An 18,970-nucleotide genomic window follows, 5' to 3' on the forward strand; every position below is an offset into this window, starting at 1 on the left:
ACTGCTCCCTCCTTGCGAGAAGTACATCAGAAAATGCTGAGGATTCTATATTATGATAGGTACTATACTCTCCCAAATGTAGAGAAGGGTATACTTCTATTCTATAAAAAATGGAGACCATATATCATCACTTTATCACAAGATATACAAACTCGTATTTTCGCACGCTTTGGGTCCAAAGAATGGAATCAACATGAGCAAATACTATATGTTGGCTGACCTTTGATGAGAGTGAACATTTGCCGATTATTGCTTATTGTCACATTATGTTGGCCTTCTATATGTTAAAACCCTTATACTACTGTATAAATGTATAAATGTAAGACATGTTATTACCTAAGTTAAGATTTTAGCATGGAAACCACCAAGAGGACACGGATTGTGTCTCCTTCTGCCTCTTGCCTTGATATGTCAAGACCTTCATCATCGCATCAACATAAGAAATTAGTAAAATGCTATGGGTATCTTGCTCCCTATTGTTACAGATTTCATAGTTCAAACCCCCCCCCCCCCCCAACTGCGTCTTTCTCTATCATTTCCTTTTCTCCTTCTACTCCATTCTATCTCTCTCTTTATGCTTCTATAAGTTAACTTTTACTTCTTCTAATTCAAAGATTTTGTGTTTATGCTTAAATATACCAACATGTATATTGTGAAGCGCAAGATTACAGACTACGAAACAATGAGTATCCCAGAGTTAGATGAAGTCATATATTATAACAATGTTTGTTTGATTGTGTATCATTATCTTTTTCTACGATGACTATGAGTATGTTGGTTCTTATTATGTAAAATGAATCTCTATGAAAAATAATAAAAAAACGTTTATGACAAAAAAAAAAAAAAAGCCCATAAGAGCTCCATATGTATACAGGTCAGAGAAACACAATACAAGATCCTGATGAGATGGTACAGACACCCTACCCTCCTACACGTCATTTCTCCATCTATTTCACCTGCCTGCTGGAGGTGCCATAGGGACCTAGGCTCCCTGCTACATATCTGGTGGACCTGTCCCTTTATTAAAAGTTTCTGGGATGATGTAATTTCTATTTCTGGTGATATTCTACATGCTCCTGTCCCAACTGACCCGGCCTTTTGGTTGCTAAACCACTCCACTACCCCAATCTCTACTTACAAGTCGTCTTTGCTACGACACCTTGGCAATGCTGCACGGGCAGTAATCCCCACTTTGTGGAGATCCGCTAGTCCTCCTACACGGCATACCTGGTTCTCCAGACTAGACTATTACATGAATATGGAAGATGTACTATTGAGCGCTGGAGACAGACGCTCTAAAATTTATTGCTATGTGGTGGCCTTGGATAGAATACAAGACCTCTGAGTCGTATAAGACTTACATTTCCTCTGCGAAATGAGCGGGTGGTGGGGGCCACTCTGTTGTTCGCTATGTGACAAAGGTTCCGGACCAATATGTTTAAAGATATCAATTAATTACACATATTCTACCCTCCTTTTCTCAGCATACTCGGTTCAGTCACCTCTCTTTTTTGTTGTTTTCTTTTCTTGTTCTATACCTATGCTCTATCATGTTTCTCAGTTCAAAATGTTAATATAGACTGTAACTATATTGAACGCTCGGCAACCAATTTGGCCATGCTCAAATTTGTCACTTTATTATGCTGTTGATTGATACTCAAATATGTTTACAAGTTGTTATAAGTCTGTATTTGTTTCAATAAAAACAGATTATACAAAAAAAAAATTATGATGATATCGTGCCCGTTGGCAAAACAATTGAATAGCTGCTGGTGGGCGCAAATAGGGCAGGAGGAACTGAATACTGCCCATAAACTCTCCTGAACGATTTAAAGAATAATACTTAAATTGACGTTACCTAATTAAAGTCACTGACTTCTTCTAAGAGGACTTCTGCCCGAAATTTCCTGTTAAAAGCTAAAAACAAACTGATCCCTGCAACTGACCACTATGCTGGGAAGGGAGGAAGTTATGTGACCGGTGGTCAGGAGAGGTCACAATACCGACACTGGGATCCCGCCCCCTTACAGCCAGCATGCCGACTACCTGGGACTAGTACCACTCGTGGGTGTCCACGTCACCCATAGAGTGGGAACATAACCTATGGCGAGCACAGCGAGCCCGCAAGGGGCTTTATTGCGCTCGTCCCCCCACTCCCGCTGGGCATTTAAAAGCCCGGATACCTGGCGTCGGTATGGTGACTGCAATAGCTGACCTTCTATAACATGTATCAACATCTCTCTTCTGCAACAGCTTTTCATTTTCATGGAGTGTAGGGGATTGTACCTGTTAGCACTGGGATTGGCCAGAGGGTGATCAGGAGAGCGGTGGTCTCTGGCTGCACTGTAACGGTAACTGGGTGAGTAATGACGCTGTGGAGGAGAAAAAAAAAATAGGATTTTAATTACCTACCGGTAAATCCTTTTCTCGTAGTTTGTAGATGATACTGGGAATCCATTTAGTTCCATGTAGTATAGACGGGTCCACTAGGAGCCATGGGCACTTTAAGAATTTGATAGTGTGCGCTGGCTCCTCCCTCTTTGCCCCTCCTACTAGACTCAGTCTAGGAAACTGTGCCCAAGGAGACGGACATACTTTGAGAGGATAGAAAAGGATAGTGGTGAGATTCCGAACCAGCACACACAAAATAAGAGGAAAGCCATGCTAACCAAAACTTGAAACCAGGAACAGCAACAGCTGAACCAAACAACAATACTTAACCAAGTAACAGTGCAGGAAGAACAAAGCACCGGACGGGCACTCAGAATCCTCTACGGACTACGAGAAAAGGATTTGCCAGTAGGTAATTAAAATCCTATTTTCTCTTACGTCCTAGAGTATACTGGGAATCCATTTAGTACCATGGGGAAGTACCAAAGCTCCCAAAACGGGTGGGAGAGTGCGGAGGTTCCTGCAGAACTGATTGACCAACTTGAAGGTCCTCAGAAGTAAAAGTATCGAACTTGTAAAACTTTGCAAACGTGTTCGAACCAGACCAAGTAGCTGTTCGGCAGAGCTGTAAAGCCGAGACACCCCGGGTAGCTGCCCAGGAAGAACTCACCGACCTAGTAGAGTGGGCCTGTACAGATTTTGGAACCGGCAATCCTGCCGTGGAATAAGCATGCTGGATAGTTAACCTGATCCAGCGCGCAATAGACTGCATTGAAGCAGGACACGCAATTTTATTGGGATCATAAAGAACAAACAGAGTAAAATTTTCTGTGACGAGCTGTTCGTTTTACATACACCTTCAAAGCCCTCAAAACATCCATAGACATTGAAGTAGCAAAGGTGTCGGTAACAACCGGAACCACAATAGGCTGGTTGATGTGAAACGCAGACACCACTTTAGGAAGAAATTGCTGACGAGTTCAGAGTTCAGCTCTGTCCTCATGGAAAATTAAATAGGGGCTCGTGAGAAAACGACCCCAGCTCCGACACACGTCTTGCTGAAGCCAAGGCCAACAGTGTGACGTCTTCCACGTAAGAAATTTTACGTCTACGTCCTGTAACGATTCAAACCAGTCCAATTGGAGGAACTGCAGCACCAAATTGAGATCCCATGGTGCCGTGGGAGGCACAAAGGGAGGTTGGATGTGCAGAACACCTTTCAAGAACGTCTGGACCTCAGGGAGAGAAACCAATCGTTTCTGAAAGAAAATGGACAAGGCCGAAATCTGGACTTTTATGGAGCCCAGACGTAGGCCCACATCCACACCTGACTGCATAAAAAGCAGGAAACGTCCCAGATGAACTTCCACCGCAGAATATTGTCTGCTCTCACACCAAGAGACGTACTTCTTCCAAATACGGTGGTAATGTTTAGACGTTACCCCCTTCCTGGCTTGGAACATAGAGGTTCATTCCGAGTTGATCGTAGCTGTGCTAAATTTAGCACAGCTACGATCATGAACTTAGACATGCGGGGAGGGGGGGGGGGGGAGGGACGCCCAGCACAGGGCTAGTCCACCCCGCATGTCAGTGCCGGCCCACCCGCACAAATACAAAAGCATTGCGCTCTTGTATTTGTGGAGTAACTCCCGGCCAGCGCAGCTCCTGTGGCTGGCCGGGAGTTGTGCGTGTCGCTGCCGCTGGCTGCGTGACGTCACGCAACCGCCGCGGCAAGCCCCCCCCCTTAACGGTCCGGCCATGCCTGCGTTGGCCGGACCGCACCTACTAAGCGGCGGCTTAACGCCGCCGTTCAGCCCCCTCCCGCCGAGCGACCGCCTGTCTCAGAGGCGATCGCTAGGCAGCGACAACTGCCATGCGCCGGCGCATGTGCAGTTCCGACCAGATCACTGCGACAAACTGCAGCGAGCGATCGGGTCGGAATGACCCCCATAGTCAGGATGACCTTATCAGGAATCGCTATCTTGGCTAGAATCAGCCGTTCAACTTCCATGCCGTTAAACATAGCCGCGGTATCTCCTTGATAGACGAACGGGTCCTGTTGCAGAAGATCCTCGCGAAGAGGTAGATGCCACGGATCTTCGAGGAGCATTTCCAGAAGGTCCGCAAAACAGGCCCTTCTTGGCGAGTCCGGAGCAATGAGTATTGCTTGAACCTTTTCCCTTTTTATTCTTTTCAGAATTCTTGGGATCAGAGGAAGTGGAAGAAACACGTACACCATCTGGTAGACCCATGGAGTCGTCAGGAGCGTCTACCGCCACTGCCTGTGGGTTTCTCGACCTGGAACAATACCTCTGGAGCTTCTTGTTGAGAAGAGAGGTCATCATGTGGATATCCCCACAGACGTGTCAACCACCTGACCACCTCCGGGTGAAGGCCCCACTCCCCCAGGTGCAGGTCGTGTCAGCTGAGGAAGTCTGCTTCCCAGTTGTCTACTTGCGCATTGAAAACCGCCGACAATGCCAGGGCATCTTTCTGCCCACAGGAGAAATCGACACATCTGGCATTGCGGCTCTGCTTTTCGTTCTGCCCTGTCGGTTTATGTTCGTCACTACCGTTACATTGTCCAACTGGACCTGAATGGCCTGATTCTGAAGAAGAGATGAGGCTTGCAGAAGAACGTTGTATATAGCCCTGAGTTCCAGGATGTTGATTGGAAGGACAACCTCCTGACTTGACCATCTTCCCTGAAGCTGCACCCCCTGGGTGACTGCTCCGCAACCTCTGAGACTTGCGTCTGTGGTTAGTAGAATCCAACTCAATCCCGAACCGTCGACCTTCGACTAGGTGAGAAATCTGTAGCCACCAAAAAAGGGAGATCCTGGCTTTTGGCGACAGACGGATCCTCAAGTGCAAGTGAAGATGAGATCCGGACCATTTGTCCAACAGATAAAGCTGGAAGTGCCTTGCATGAAACCTTCCGTACTGAATTGTCTCGTAAGAGGCCACCATTTTCCCCAGAAGGCGAATGCACAGATATCCGGGTTGGCTTCAGGATAGCCCGAACCATTGACTAGATTGCCACTGCCTTTTCCAAGGGAAGGAACACTCTGAGATGTCGTGTCGAGCATCATTCCCAGGAAAGGAAGCCTCTGCGTCAGTTTCAGGTGAGATTATGGTAAGTTCAGAATCCACCAGTGACCTAGAAGTAATCCGTTTGAGAGGCGAATGCTGTCCAACAGCCGCTCCCTGGACGGTGCCTTTATCAGAAGATCGTCCAGGTACGGAATTATGTTCACTCCCAGTTTGCGGAATAGAAACATCACCTCTGCCATCACTTTGGTGAACACACTCGGTGCCGTGGAGAGACCAAATGGCAGGGCCTGGAACTGGTATTGACAGTCCTGCAGTGTAAACCGTAGATAAACCTGATGAGGCAGCCAGATCGGACTGCGAAGGTATGCATCCTTGATATCCAGAGACACTAGGAATTCCCCCTCCTCCAGACCTGAGATCACCGCTCTCAGCGACTCCATCTTGAATTTGAACACTCGTAAGTACGGGTTCAACGACTTGAGGTTCAAAATCGGTCTAACCGAACCATCCGGTTACGGAACTACAAACAAGTTGGAATAATACCCCTTGTTTTGCAGATGAGGTGGAACTGGAACAATGACCTGGGTCTGTACCAGTTTTTGAATGGGGTCCTGTAAGGTAATACTTGCCTCTTGTGAAACTGGTAAGCCTGATTTGAAGACTCTGTGAGGTAGGAGCTCCTGGAACTCCAGTCTGTAGCCCTGGGAAAATAAGAATTTACTTACCGATAATTCTATTTCTCGTAGTCCGTAGTGGATGCTGGGGACTCCGTCAGGACCATGGGGAATAGCGGCTCCGCAGGAGACAGGGCACAAAAATAAAGCTTTAGGATTAGGTGGTGTGTACTGGCTCCTCCCCCTATGACCCTCCTCCAAGCCTCAGTTAGGATACTGTGCCCGGACGAGCGTACACAATAAGGAAGGATATTGAATCCCGGGTAAGACTCATACCAGCCACACCAATCACACCGTATAACTTGTGATCTGAACCCAGTTAACAGTATGACAAACGTAGGAGCCTCTGAACAGACGGCTCACAACAATAACAACCCGAATTTGTTTGTAACAATAACTATGTACAAGTATTGCAGACAATCCGCACTTGGGATGGGCGCCCAGCATCCACTACGAACTACGAGAAATAGAATTATCGGTAAGTAAATTCTTATTTTCTCTAACGTCCTAAGTGGATGCTGGGGACTCCGTCAGGACCATGGGGATTATACCAAAGCTCCCAAACGGGCGGGAGAGTGCGGATGACTCTGCAGCACCGAATGAGAGAACTCAAGGTCCTCCTCAGCCAGGGTATCAAATTTGTAGAATTTTGCAAACGTGTTTGCCCCTGACCAAGTAGCAGCTCGGCAGAGTTGTAATGCCGAGACTCCCCGGGCAGCCGCCCAGGATGAGCCCACTTTCCTTGTGGAATGGGCCTTGACAGATTTAGGTTGTGGCAAGCCTGCCACAGAATGTGCAAGTTGAATTGTGCTACAAATCCAACGAGCAATCGTCTGCTTAGAAGCAGGAGCACCCATCTTGTTGGGTGCATACAATATAAGCAGTGAGTCAGACTTTCTGACTCCCGCCGTTCTTGAAATATATATTTTCAATGCCCGGACCACGTCCAACAACTTGGAATCCTCCAACTCGTTAGTAGCCGCAGGCACCACAATAGGCTGGTTCAGGTGAAACGCTGACACCACCTTAGGCAGAAAATGAGGACGCGTCCGCAGTTCTGCCCTGTCCGTATGGAAAATCAGATATGGGCTCTTATATGATAAAGCCGCCAATTCTGATACTCTCCTGGCTGAAGCCAGGGCCAGTAGCATGGTTACTTTCCATGTAAGATACTTCAGCTCCACCGATTTGAGCGGCTCAAACCAATGGGATTTGAGAAAATCCAAGACTACATTAAGATCCCACGGTGCCACTGGGGGCACAACCGGGGGCTGTATATGTAGTACTCCTTTTACAAAAGTCTGGACTTCAGGAACTGAAGCCAATTCTTTCTGGAAGAAAATCGACAGGGCCGAAATTTGAACCTTAATGGACCCCAATTTGAGGCCCATGGACAATCCTGTTTGCAGGAAATGTAGGAATCGACCCAGTTGAAATTCCTCCGTGGGGGCCTTCCTGGCCTCACACCACGCAACATATTTTCTCCAAATGCGGTGATAATGTTGTGCAGTCACCTCCTTCCTGGCTTTTACCAGTGTAGGAATGACCTCTTCCGGAATGCCTTTTTCCTTTAGAATTCGGCGTTCAACCGCCATGCCGTCAAACGCAGCCGCGGTAAGTCTTGGAATAGACACGGTCCCTGCTGAAGCAGGTCCCGTCTTAGAGGTAGAGGCCACGGATCCTCCGTGAGCATCTCTTGAAGTTCCGGGTACCAAGTTCTTCTTGGCCAATCCGGAGCCACTAGTATCGTTCTTACTCCCTTTTGCCGTATAATTCTCAGTACTTTTGGTATGAGAGGCAGAGGAGGGAACACATACACTGACTGGAACACCCACGGTGTTACCAGAGCGTCCACAGCTATTGCCTGAGGATCTCTTGACCTGGCGCAATACCTGTCCAGTTTTTTGTTGAGGCGGGACGCCATCATATCCACCATTGGTTTTTCCCAACGGTTCACAATCATGTGGAAGACTTCTGGATGAAGTCCCCACTCTCCCGGGTGTAGATCGTGTCTGCTGAGGAAGTCTGCTTCCCAGTTGTCCACTCCCGGAATGAATACTGCTGACAGTGCTATCACATGATCTTCCGCCCAGCGAAGAATCCTTGCAGCTTCTGCCATTGCTGTCCTGCTTCTTGTGCCGCCCTGTCTGTTTACGTGGGCGACTGCCGTGATGTTGTCCGACTGGATCAACACCGGCTGACCCTGAAGCAGGGGTTTTGCCAGACTTAGAGCATTGTAAATCGCTCTTAGCTCCAGTATATTTATATGAAGAGACATCTCCAGGCTTGACCATACTCCCTGGAAGTTTCTTCCTTGTGTGACCGCTCCCCAGCCTCTCAGACTGGCATCCGTGGTCACCAGGACCCAGTCCTGTATGCCGAATCTGCGGCCCTCTAACAGATGAGCACTCTGCAACCACCACAGAAGAGACACCCTTGTCCGTGGCGATAAGGTTATCCGCTGATGCATCTGCAGATGCGATCCGGACCATTTGTCCAGCAGATCCCACTGAAAAGTTCGTGCGTGGAATCTGCCGAATGGAATCGCTTCGTAAGAAGCCACCATCTTTCCCAGGACTCTTGTGCATTGATGCACAGACACTGTCCCTGGTTTTAGGAGGTTCCTGACAAGTTCGGATAACTCCCTGGCTTTCTCCTCCGGAAGAAACACCTTTTTCTGAACCGTGTCCAGAATCATTCCCAGGAACAGCAGACGTGTCGTCGGGGTCAACTGAGATTTTGGAAAATTCAGAATCCACCCGTGTTGTTGCAGCACTAGTTGGGTTAGTGCTACTCCGTCTTCCAGCTGTTCTCTGGACCTTGCCCTTATCAGGAGATCGTCCAAGTAAGGGATAATTAATACGCCTCTTCTTCGTAGAAGGATCATCATTTCGGCCATTACCTTGGTAAAGACCCGAGGTGCCGTGGACAATCCAAACGGCAGCGTCTGAAACTGATAAATGACAGTTTTGCACCACGAACCTGAGGTACCCTTGATGTGAAGGGCAAATTGGGACATGCAGGTAAGCATCCTTTATGTCCAGGGACACCATAAAGTCCCCTTCTTCCAGATTCGCTATCACTGCTCTGAGTGACTCCATCTTGAACTTGAATTTTTGTATGTACAGGTTCAAAGATTTCAGATTTAGAATAGGTCTTACCGAGCCGTCCGGCTTCGGTACCACAAATAGCGTGGAGTAATACCCCTTTCCCTGTTGTAGGAGGGGTACCTTGACTATCACCTGCTGAGAAAACAGCTTGTGAATGGCTTCCAATACCGTCGCCCTGTCTGAGGGAGACGTTGGCAAAGCAGACTTTAGGAACCGGCGAGGGGGAGACTTCTCGAATTCCAACCTGTAACCCTGAGATACTACCTGCAGAATCCAGGGGTCCACCTGTGAGCAAGCCCACTGTGCGCTGAAATTCTTGAGTCGACCCCCCACCGTTCCTGAGTCCGCTTGTAAGGCCCCAGCGTCATGCTGAAGGCTTTGCAGAACCCTGGGAGGGCTTCTGTTCCTGGGCAGGGGCTGCTTGCTGCCCTCTCTTACCCCTTCCTCTGCCCCGAGGCAGATATGACTGTCCTTTTGTCCGCTTGTTCTTATAGGAACGAAAGGACTGCGGCTGAAAAGACGGTGTCTTTTTCTGTTGGGAGGGGGTCTGAGGTAAAAAAGTGGATTTTCCGGCAGTTGCCGTGGCCACCAGATCCGATAGACCGACGCCAAATAATTCCTCCCCTTTATACGGCAATACTTCCATATGTCGTTTGGAATCCGCATCACCTGACCACTGTCGCGTCCATAAACTCCTTCTGGCAGATATGGACATCGCATTTACTCTCGATGCCAGAGTGCAAATATCTCTCTGCGCATCTCGCATATAAAGGAAAGCATCCTTTAATTGCTCTATAGTCAATAAAATACTGTCCCTATCCAGGGTATCAATATTTTCAGTCAGGGAATCCAACCAGACGACCCCAGCACTGCACATCCAGGCTGAGGCGATGGCTGGTCGCAGTATAACACCAGTATGTGTGTATATACTTTTTAGGGTAGTTTCCAGTCTCCTATCCGCTGGATCCTTGAGGGCGGCCGTATCAGGAGACGGTAACGCCACTTGTTTTGATAAGCGTGTGAGCGCCTTATCCACCCTAGGGGGTGTTTCCCAGCGCGCCCTAACCTCTGGCGGGAAAGGGTATAATGCTAATAACTTTTTTGAAATTAGCATTTTTCTATCTGGGTTAACCCACGCTTCATCACATACATCATTTAATTCCTCTGATTCAGGAAAAACTACAGGTAGTTTTTTCACCCCCCACATAATACCCCTTTTTGTGGTACTTGCAGTATCAGAGATATGCAAAGCCTCCTTCATTGCCGTGATCATATAACGTGTGGCCCTACTTGAAAATACGTTTGTTTCATCACCGTCGACACTAGATTCAGTGTCTGTGTCTGGGTCTGTGTCGACCGACTGAGGTAAAGGGCGCTTTACAGCCCCTGACGGTGTCTGAGACGCCTGGGCAGGTACTAACTGGTTTGCCGGCCGTCTCATGTCGTCAACTGATTTTTGTAATGTGCTGACATTATCACGTAATTCCATAAACAAAGCCATCCATTCCGGTGTCGACTCCCTGGGGGGTGACATCACCATTATCGGCAATTGCTCTGCCTCCACGCCAACATCGTCCTCATACATGTCGACACACACGTACCGACACACAGCAGACACACAGGGAATGCTCTTATCGAAGACAGGACCCCACTAGCCCTTTGGGGAGACAGAGGGAGAGTTTGCCCCCACACACCCAAGCGCTATAATATATATGGGAACAACCTTATATAAGTGTTGTTCCTTATAGCAGCTTAAATATATCCAATATATCGCCAAAAAATGCCCCCCCTCTCTGTTTTACCCTGTTTCTGTAGTGCAGTGCAGGGGAGAGTCCTGGGAGCCTTCCTCACAGCGGAGCTGAGCAGGAAAATGGCGCTGTGTGCTGAGGAGAATAAGCCCCGCCCCCTATTTCGGCGGCCTTTCCTCCCGTAGATTTAGATAACTGGCATGGGTTAAATACATACATATAGCCTTAATGGCTATATGTGATGTATTCTTTTGCCATAAGGTATTAAAATATTGCTGCCCAGGGCGCCCCCAGCAGCGCCCTGCACCCTCCGTGACCGCTTGGTGTGAAGTGTGTGACAACAATGGCGCACAGCTGCAGTGCTGTGCGCTACCTTCATGAAGACTGAAGAGCCTACTGCCGCCTGTTTCCGGACCTTCAATCTTCAGCATCTGTAAGGGGGGTCGGCGGCGCGGCTCCGGGACGAACCCCAGGGTGAGACCTGTGTTCCGACTCCCTCTGGAGCTAATGGTGTCCAGTAGCCTAAGAATCCAATCCATCCTGCACGCAGGTGAGTTGAAATTCTCTCCTCCAAGTCCCTCGATGCAGTGAGCCTGTTGCCAGCAGGACTCACTGAAAATAAAAAACCTAAAAAACTTTTTCTAAGCAGCTCTTTAAGAGAGCCACCTAGATTGCACCCTGCTCGGACGGGCACAAAAACCTAACTGAGGCTTGGAGGAGGGTCATAGGGGGAGGAGCCAGTACACACCACCTAATCCTAAAGCTTTATTTTTGTGCCCTGTCTCCTGCGGAGCCGCTATTCCCCATGGTCCTGACGGAGTCCCCAGCATCCACTTAGGACGTTAGAGAAATAAGATCTATGACCCAGGGATCCTGGCACGAACTTGTTCAGATGTGACTGAAGAATTTTAGCCTGGTTCCCACCCGCCAGTCTACCAGGCATCGTGGTCCACCGTCGCGCTGAAGGCTTTGAGGAAGCAGAGCTTGAGCTCTGTTCCAGAGAACCGGCAGTTGCTGGTTTGTGTGGTTTACCTCTAAGCGCCTCTGGTGGCTGTAGAACCACCTCTGGTTTTGCCCTTAAACTTTGCCATCCAAAAGGACTGTAAATTGGAAGCAGAGTAAGCCTTACTGGCTGGGGGAGCTGCAGAAGAAAAATATGTGGACTTACCCGCAGTAGCTTTGGAGATCCATTTGTCTAATTCATCTCCAAATAAGGCCACTCTTGTGAATGGTAGGCCTTCAACGCCTTTCCTGGAGTCCACATCAGCAGTGCACTGGCGTAGCCATAAGCCCCTGCATGCTGACACTGCCATAGCAGTTGTGCGTGCATTAAGCAAGCCTATTTCTTTTATGGCTTCCAAAATAAAGTTTGCAGAGTCCTGTATATGTTGCAGGAGGAAAACAATCTCCCCGCCCCCAGAGATAAGGAATCTAACCAGTCACTTAGGTTACCGGTCCATTTAGAAATGGCTTTAGTAATCTATCCACATGCTATAGTGGGTCTCTGGACCACCCCTACGCTCTATACAAGGATTTGAGGGTTGTCTCAATTCTACGATCAGCCGTGTCTTTCAGGGAGTCTGCACCCGGGACAGGCAGTACTATTTTTCGTGAAAGCCTGGATACTGATGCATCCACTTTCGGTGTATTTTCACATTTTTTTCTATCCTCAGGAGGAAAAGGAAAGGATGAGAGTAACTCAGGATTAACCCACGGTTCTTCAAACAGGGTATTCAGTTCCTCTGACACCGGAAAAGTGACTGAGGATTTCTTTTTTATATTAAAATAAGATTCCTCACTGTCCTCTGTCACCTTATCAGGGATATGCAGAACTTCTCTTATAGCCTCTATGAGAGCTTCTATTCCCTGAGACAGAGTACCCTCCCCCTTATCCATGTCTGACCCCTCATACTCAGACTGCATGATATGGGCTAAAGTACGTTTTTGTGGACAAATGGCATGGGACTGAGACGCTGGCTTGGGTACAGAGTCTCTTTTCATAAGCTCAGTCATAGATTGTCTTAAGAATTGCATCTCTTTCTCATTTTGGGACAATTTTGTAGAAATATTTGAAATCATTCCCCTTACGGAGTCCAGCCATGCTGGTTCTGCCCCACTAGCCTGGGAAGGGACACTACATTAAGTACACACTAGTGAACCCCCTGTGAAAGAGGAACAATGTGCCTTAAATGAATCACATTCTTTGCCTGACATACTGTAATAGTGACAGCATACACACACAGGTAAAGGTTAAAATGCACAAAAAACCCACAAAGAGCCCTTCCAGGGAGACACAGAAAGTATGGAGCCAGCACATGGCGCCCTTACCGCTAATGCCAAGCTTAGCCAGGTCGCAGACTATGCTATGCTCCCCTGGTACCGCTGAGGTAATCTGGAGCCTCTCCGGAGGAGCTGTGCGTCCCTGTCAGTCAGCGTCTGTGTCCGCTGCAGAGGGAAAATGGTACCTGTGAGCTGCTGGATCCACTCATAGTGAAGCCCCGTCCCTGAAATAGTGCGCGGTCTTCCCGCTTTTTCTTTATGCTAGCTGAGGTAAATTTAATGCTTAAAATGGATTCAGCCCCCTTTTAAGTCTGTGATGCCAGTCTGCGTACTGTGTACATGTATAGTGTACTTAGACTCAGTTCGCCCATTCAGAAGCTGTGCGTCTGCACTGTGTACAGAGTCTGGAGACCCAGCTGCTTCATGTAGAAGCTGTGCATCTCCGTACCCCATGCCGCCATAATGGCCGGCAAACCAGTAACCGGTACGCCGGTTTAGTACTCACCACTCTTCTTTCTTCTGGCTCCGTTAGGGGTGGCGGCGTGCTGCAGGAATGTACGCTCGCCGTGGTAGGGCTTGCGAATAGTTCCCTCAGGAGCTAGTGTCCTGTCAGCGAAGAACGGGACCATTCACCCTTCAAGAGGTTGGGCCGTTCTCCCCCCTAAGTCCCACGAAGCAGACAGGCTGGGGCCATCCAGTCCTGCCTGAAAATAACAAATACAGTCAGGTCCATAAATATTGGGACATCGACAATTCTCGTATTTTGGGCTCTATACACCAGCACAATGGATTTGAAATGAAACGAAGCTTTAACTGCAGACTTTCCGATTTAACTTAAGGGTATTTACATCCAAATCGGTGTAGGAATTACAACGGTTTCTATATGTGCCTCCCACTCTTTAAGGGACCAAAAGTAATGGGACAATCGACTCAAAAGCCATTTCATGGACAGGAGTGGGCTATTCCCTAGTTATTTTATCATCAATTAAGCAGGTGAAAAGTCTGGAGTAGATTCCAGGTGTGACATTTGCATTTGGAATCTGTTGCTGTCGACTCTCAAGATGAGATCCAAAGAGCTGCCACTATCAGTGAAGCAAGCCATTATTAGGCTGAAAAATCAAAACAAACCCATCAGAGAGATAGCAAAAACATTAGGTGTGGCCAAATCAACTGTTTGGAACATTTTTAAAAAGAAAGAACGCACCGGAGAGCTCAGCAACACCAAAAGACCTGGAAGACCACGGAAAACAACTGTGGATGACAGAAGAATTATTTCCCTGGTGAAGAAAAACCCCTTCACAACAGTTGCCCAGATAAAGAACACTCTCCAGGAAGTAGGTGTATATGTATCAAGGTCAACAATCAAAAGACTTCACAAGAGCGAATATTGAGGGTTCACCACAAGATGTAAACCATTGGTGAGCCACAAAAATGGGAAGACCAGATTAGAGTTTGCCAAACAACATCTAAAAAAACCTTTACAGTTCTAAAACATCCTATGGACAGATGAGACAAGCTCAACTTGTACCAGAGTGATGGGAAGAGAAGAGTATGGAGAAGGAAAGGAACTGCCCATGATCCAAAACATACCACCTCATTAGTGAAGCATGGTGGTGGTAGTGTCATGGCGTGGGGATGTATGGCTGCCAATGGAACTGGTTCCCTTGTATTTATTGATAATGTGACTGCTGACAAAAGAAGCAGGATGACTTCTGAAGTGTTTCGGGCAATATTATCTGCTCATTCAGTCAAATGCTTCAGAACTCATTGGACGGCGCTTCACAGTGCAGATGGACAATGACCCGAAGCACACTGTGAAAGCAACCAAAGAGTTTTTGTAAGGCAAATAAGTGGAATGGTATGCAATGGCCAAGTCAATCACTTGACCTGAATCCGATTGAGCATGCATTTCACTTGATGAAGACAAAATTGAAGGGAAAATGCCCCAAGAACAAGCAGGAACTGAAGACATTTGCAGTAGAGGCCTGGCAGAGCATCACCAGGGATGAAACCCAGCCAGCGTCTGGCGAGGTCTATGCGTTTCAGACTTCAGGCTGTAATTTACTGCAAAGGATTTGCAACGAAGTATTAAAAAGTAAAAGTTTGATTTAGGATTGTTTAGTTTGTCCCATTACTTTTGGTCCCTTAAAAAGTGGGAGGCACATATAGAAACCGTTGTAATTCCTACACTGTTCACCTGATTTGGATGGAAATACCCTCAAATTAAAGTGGAAAGTCTGCAGTTAAAGCACATCGTTTGTAGAGCCCAAAATATGAGAATTGTGTCGATGTTCCAATATTTATGGACCTGACTGTATATAAAATAAATGCAGAAAACTCCTCAGGAGCTTCCATAAGCATGACCGCCTCCTCCGGGCACATTTTCTAAACTGAGTCTGGTAGGAGGGGCATAGAGGGAGGAGACAGCGCACACTATCAAATTCTTAAACTGCCCATTGCTCCTAGTGGACCAGTCTATATCCCATGGTACTAAATGGATTCCCAGTATCCTCTAGGACGTAAGAGAAAGTCAGTTAACACCTTATGATACAGAAACAATAAAGGTGTCTGTAGGAGAGGGTGGGCCTGTAACTGGAGCAGAGCAGAGTGTGGGGAGGGTCTGTTAAAAGGAATTAGGTATGCCTAGTAGCAGGACAGTACATAGCTCAGACTGGAGGACAGGTGATTAAGCAGATCTGTGACTATGGGAAAGGGCAGGTGACGAGACAAGTCTCATTACAAGATGGAGTAGTGATGGGGTCAGGCGACAGAGCGGCCCATTTATTTATAGGACGGGGAGGTTAGGAGACAGGCCCTTAGCTAGGGGTGGAATGAATTGGTGATTGGGTTGTCCACAGTTATTAAATGTGAAGGAATGGGCGAGGAAGAGATGTTAGGTAATGGGGTGGGTATGTGACTATGGTAGTAGGCACTGGGTCACAGGTAACAGGATAGGCACATGACTATTAGGGGAGGGGGGGGAATCAGACGACATGTTGGGGAAATAACTAGGGGACAGGGTCATGAGATACGGCCGTAACTGGGCAGCGGACTGGTAACATGGTTGACAACCATGACTAAAACTTAGATGGGAGCGAGAGGGCACGGAGAGATTACAAAGCAGGCACATGACTATTGATTTATCAAGCCTTGGAGAGTGATAAATTGCACAGTGATAAAGTACAAGCCAATCAGCTCTTATAGGTGGTGTTTGAAAAAATGACAAGTTAAAAAAAAAGATTTTACTTACCGATAAATCTATTTCTCGTAGTCCGTAGTGGATGCTGGGGACTCCGTCAGGACCATGGGGATTAGCGGCTCCGCAGGAGACAGGGCACAAAAATAAAGCTTTAGGATCAGGTGGTGTGCACTGGCTCCTCCCCCTATGACCCTCCTCCAAGCCTCAGTTAGGATACTGTGCCCGGACGAGCGTACACAATAAGGAAGGATTTTGAATCCCGGGTAAGACTCATACCAGCCACACCAATCACACCGTACAACTTGTGATCTGAACCCAGTTAACAGTATGACAACGTAGGAGCCTCTGAACAGACGGCTCACAACAAGAACAACCCGATTTTTTTGTAACAATAACTATGTACAAGTATTGCAGACAATCCGCACTTGGGATGGGCGCCCAGCATCCACTACGGACTACGAGAAATAGATTTATCGGTAAGTAAAATCTTATTTTCTCTAACGTCCTAGTGGATGCTGGGGACTCCGTCAGGACCATGGGGATTATACCAAAGCTCCCAAACGGGCGGGAGAGTGCAGATGACTCTGCAGCACCGAATGAGAGAACTCCAGGTCCTCTTTAGCCAGGGTATCAAATTTGTAGAATTTTACAAACGTGTTCTCCCCCGACCACGTAGCTGCTAGGCAGTGTTGTAATGCCGAGACCCCCCGGGCAGCCGCCCAGGATGAGCCCACCTTCCTTGTGGAATGGGCCTTGACAGATTTAGGCTGTGGCAGGCCTGCCACAGAATGTGCAAGTTGAATTGTGCTACAAATCCAACGAGCAATCGTCTGCTTAGAAGCAGGTGCACCCAGCTTGTTGGGTGCATACAGTATAAACAGCGAGTCAGATTTTCTGACTCCAGCCGTCCTTGAAATATATATTTTCAATGCCCTGACAACGTCCAGCAACTTGGAATCCTCCAAATCGCTAGTAGCCGCAGGCACCACAATAGGCTGGTTCAGGTGAAACGCTGACACCACCTTAGGCAGAAAATGAGGACGCGTCCGCAGTTCTGCCCTGTCCGAATGGAAAATCAGATATGGGCTTTTATACGATAAAGCCGCCAATTCTGACACTCTCCTGGCTGAAGCCAGGGCCAGTAGCATGGTTACCTTCCATGTAAGATATTTCAAATCCGCCGATTTGAGTGGCTCAAACCAATGGGATTTGAGAAAATCCAGAACTACATTAAGGTCCCACGGAGCCACTGGGGGCACAACCGGGGGCTGTATATGTAGTACTCCTTTTACAAAAGTCTGGACTTCAGGAACTGAAGCCAATTCTTTCTGGAAGAAAATCGACAGGGCCGAAATTTGAACCTTAATGGACCCCAACTTGAGGCCCATAGACAATCCTGTTTGCAGGAAATGTAGGAATCGACCCAATTGAAATTCCTCCGTGGGGGCCTTCCTGGCCTCGCACCACGCAACATATTTTCTCCAAATGCGGTGATAATGTTGTGCAGTCACCTCCTTCCTGGCTTTAACCAGTGTAGGAATGACCTCTTCCAGAATGCCTTTTTCCCTTAGAATTCGGCGTTCAACCGCCACGCCGTCAAACGCAGCCGCGGTAAGTCTTGGAATAGACACGGTCCCTGCTGAATCAGGTCCCGTCTTAGAGGTAGAGGCCACGGATTTTCCGTGAGCATCTCCTGAAGTTCCGGGTACCAAGTTCTTCTTGGCCAATCCGGAGCCACGAGTATCGTTCTTACTCCCCTTTGCCGTATAATTCTCAGTACTTTGGGTATGAGAGGCAGAGGAGGAAACACATACACTGACTGGAACACCCACGGTGTTACCAGAGCGTCCACAGCTATTGCCTGCGGGTCTCTTGACCTGGCGCAATACCTGTCCAGTTTTTTGTTGAGGCGAGACGCCATCATATCCACCTTTGGTTTTTCCCAACGGTTCACAATCATGTGGAAGACTTCTGGATGAAGTCCCCACTCTCCCGGGTGTAGATCGTGTCTGCTGAGGAAGTCTGCTTCCCAGTTGTCCACTCCCGGAATGAACACTGCTGACAGTGCTATCACATGATCTTCCGCCCAGAGAAGAATCCTTGCAGCTTCTTCTGCCATTGCTCTCCTGCTTCTTGTGCCGCCCTGTCTGTTTACGTGGGCGACTGCCGTGATGTTGTCCGACTGGATCAACACCGGCTGACCCTGAAGCAGGGGTTTTGCCAGGCTTAGAGCATTGTAAATCGCTCTTAGCTCCAGTATATTTATGTGAAGAGACATCTCCAGGTTTGACCATACTCCCTGGAAGTTTCTTCCCTGTGTGACCGCTCCCCAGCCTCTCAGACTGGCATCCGTGGTCACCAGGACCCAGTCCTGTATGCCGAATCTGCGGCCTTCTAACAGATGAGCACTCTGCAACCACCACAGAAGAGACACCCTTGTCTGTGGCGATAAGGTTATCCGCTGATGCATCTGCAGATGCGACCCGGACCATTTGTCCAGCAGATCCCACTGAA

General features: G+C 48.0%; 1 protein-coding gene across 1 annotated transcript in view; it reads right to left on the reverse strand.

Moving 5' to 3' along the window:
* The window catches only part of LOC134910572 (zinc finger protein 318-like), a 170,129-nt gene that overhangs the window by 129,860 nt on the left and 21,299 nt on the right, over positions 1–18,970 (reverse strand). Inside the window, exon 2 of the mRNA XM_063918764.1 lies at positions 2,287–2,372. Coding sequence (XP_063774834.1) covers positions 2,287–2,372 — 86 coding nt within the window. The remainder of the gene's footprint in view (positions 1–2,286; positions 2,373–18,970) is intronic.

This window comes from Pseudophryne corroboree, chromosome 4 (genome assembly GCF_028390025.1).
Source record: "Pseudophryne corroboree isolate aPseCor3 chromosome 4, aPseCor3.hap2, whole genome shotgun sequence".
Taxonomy (NCBI): Eukaryota; Metazoa; Chordata; class Amphibia; order Anura; family Myobatrachidae; genus Pseudophryne; species Pseudophryne corroboree.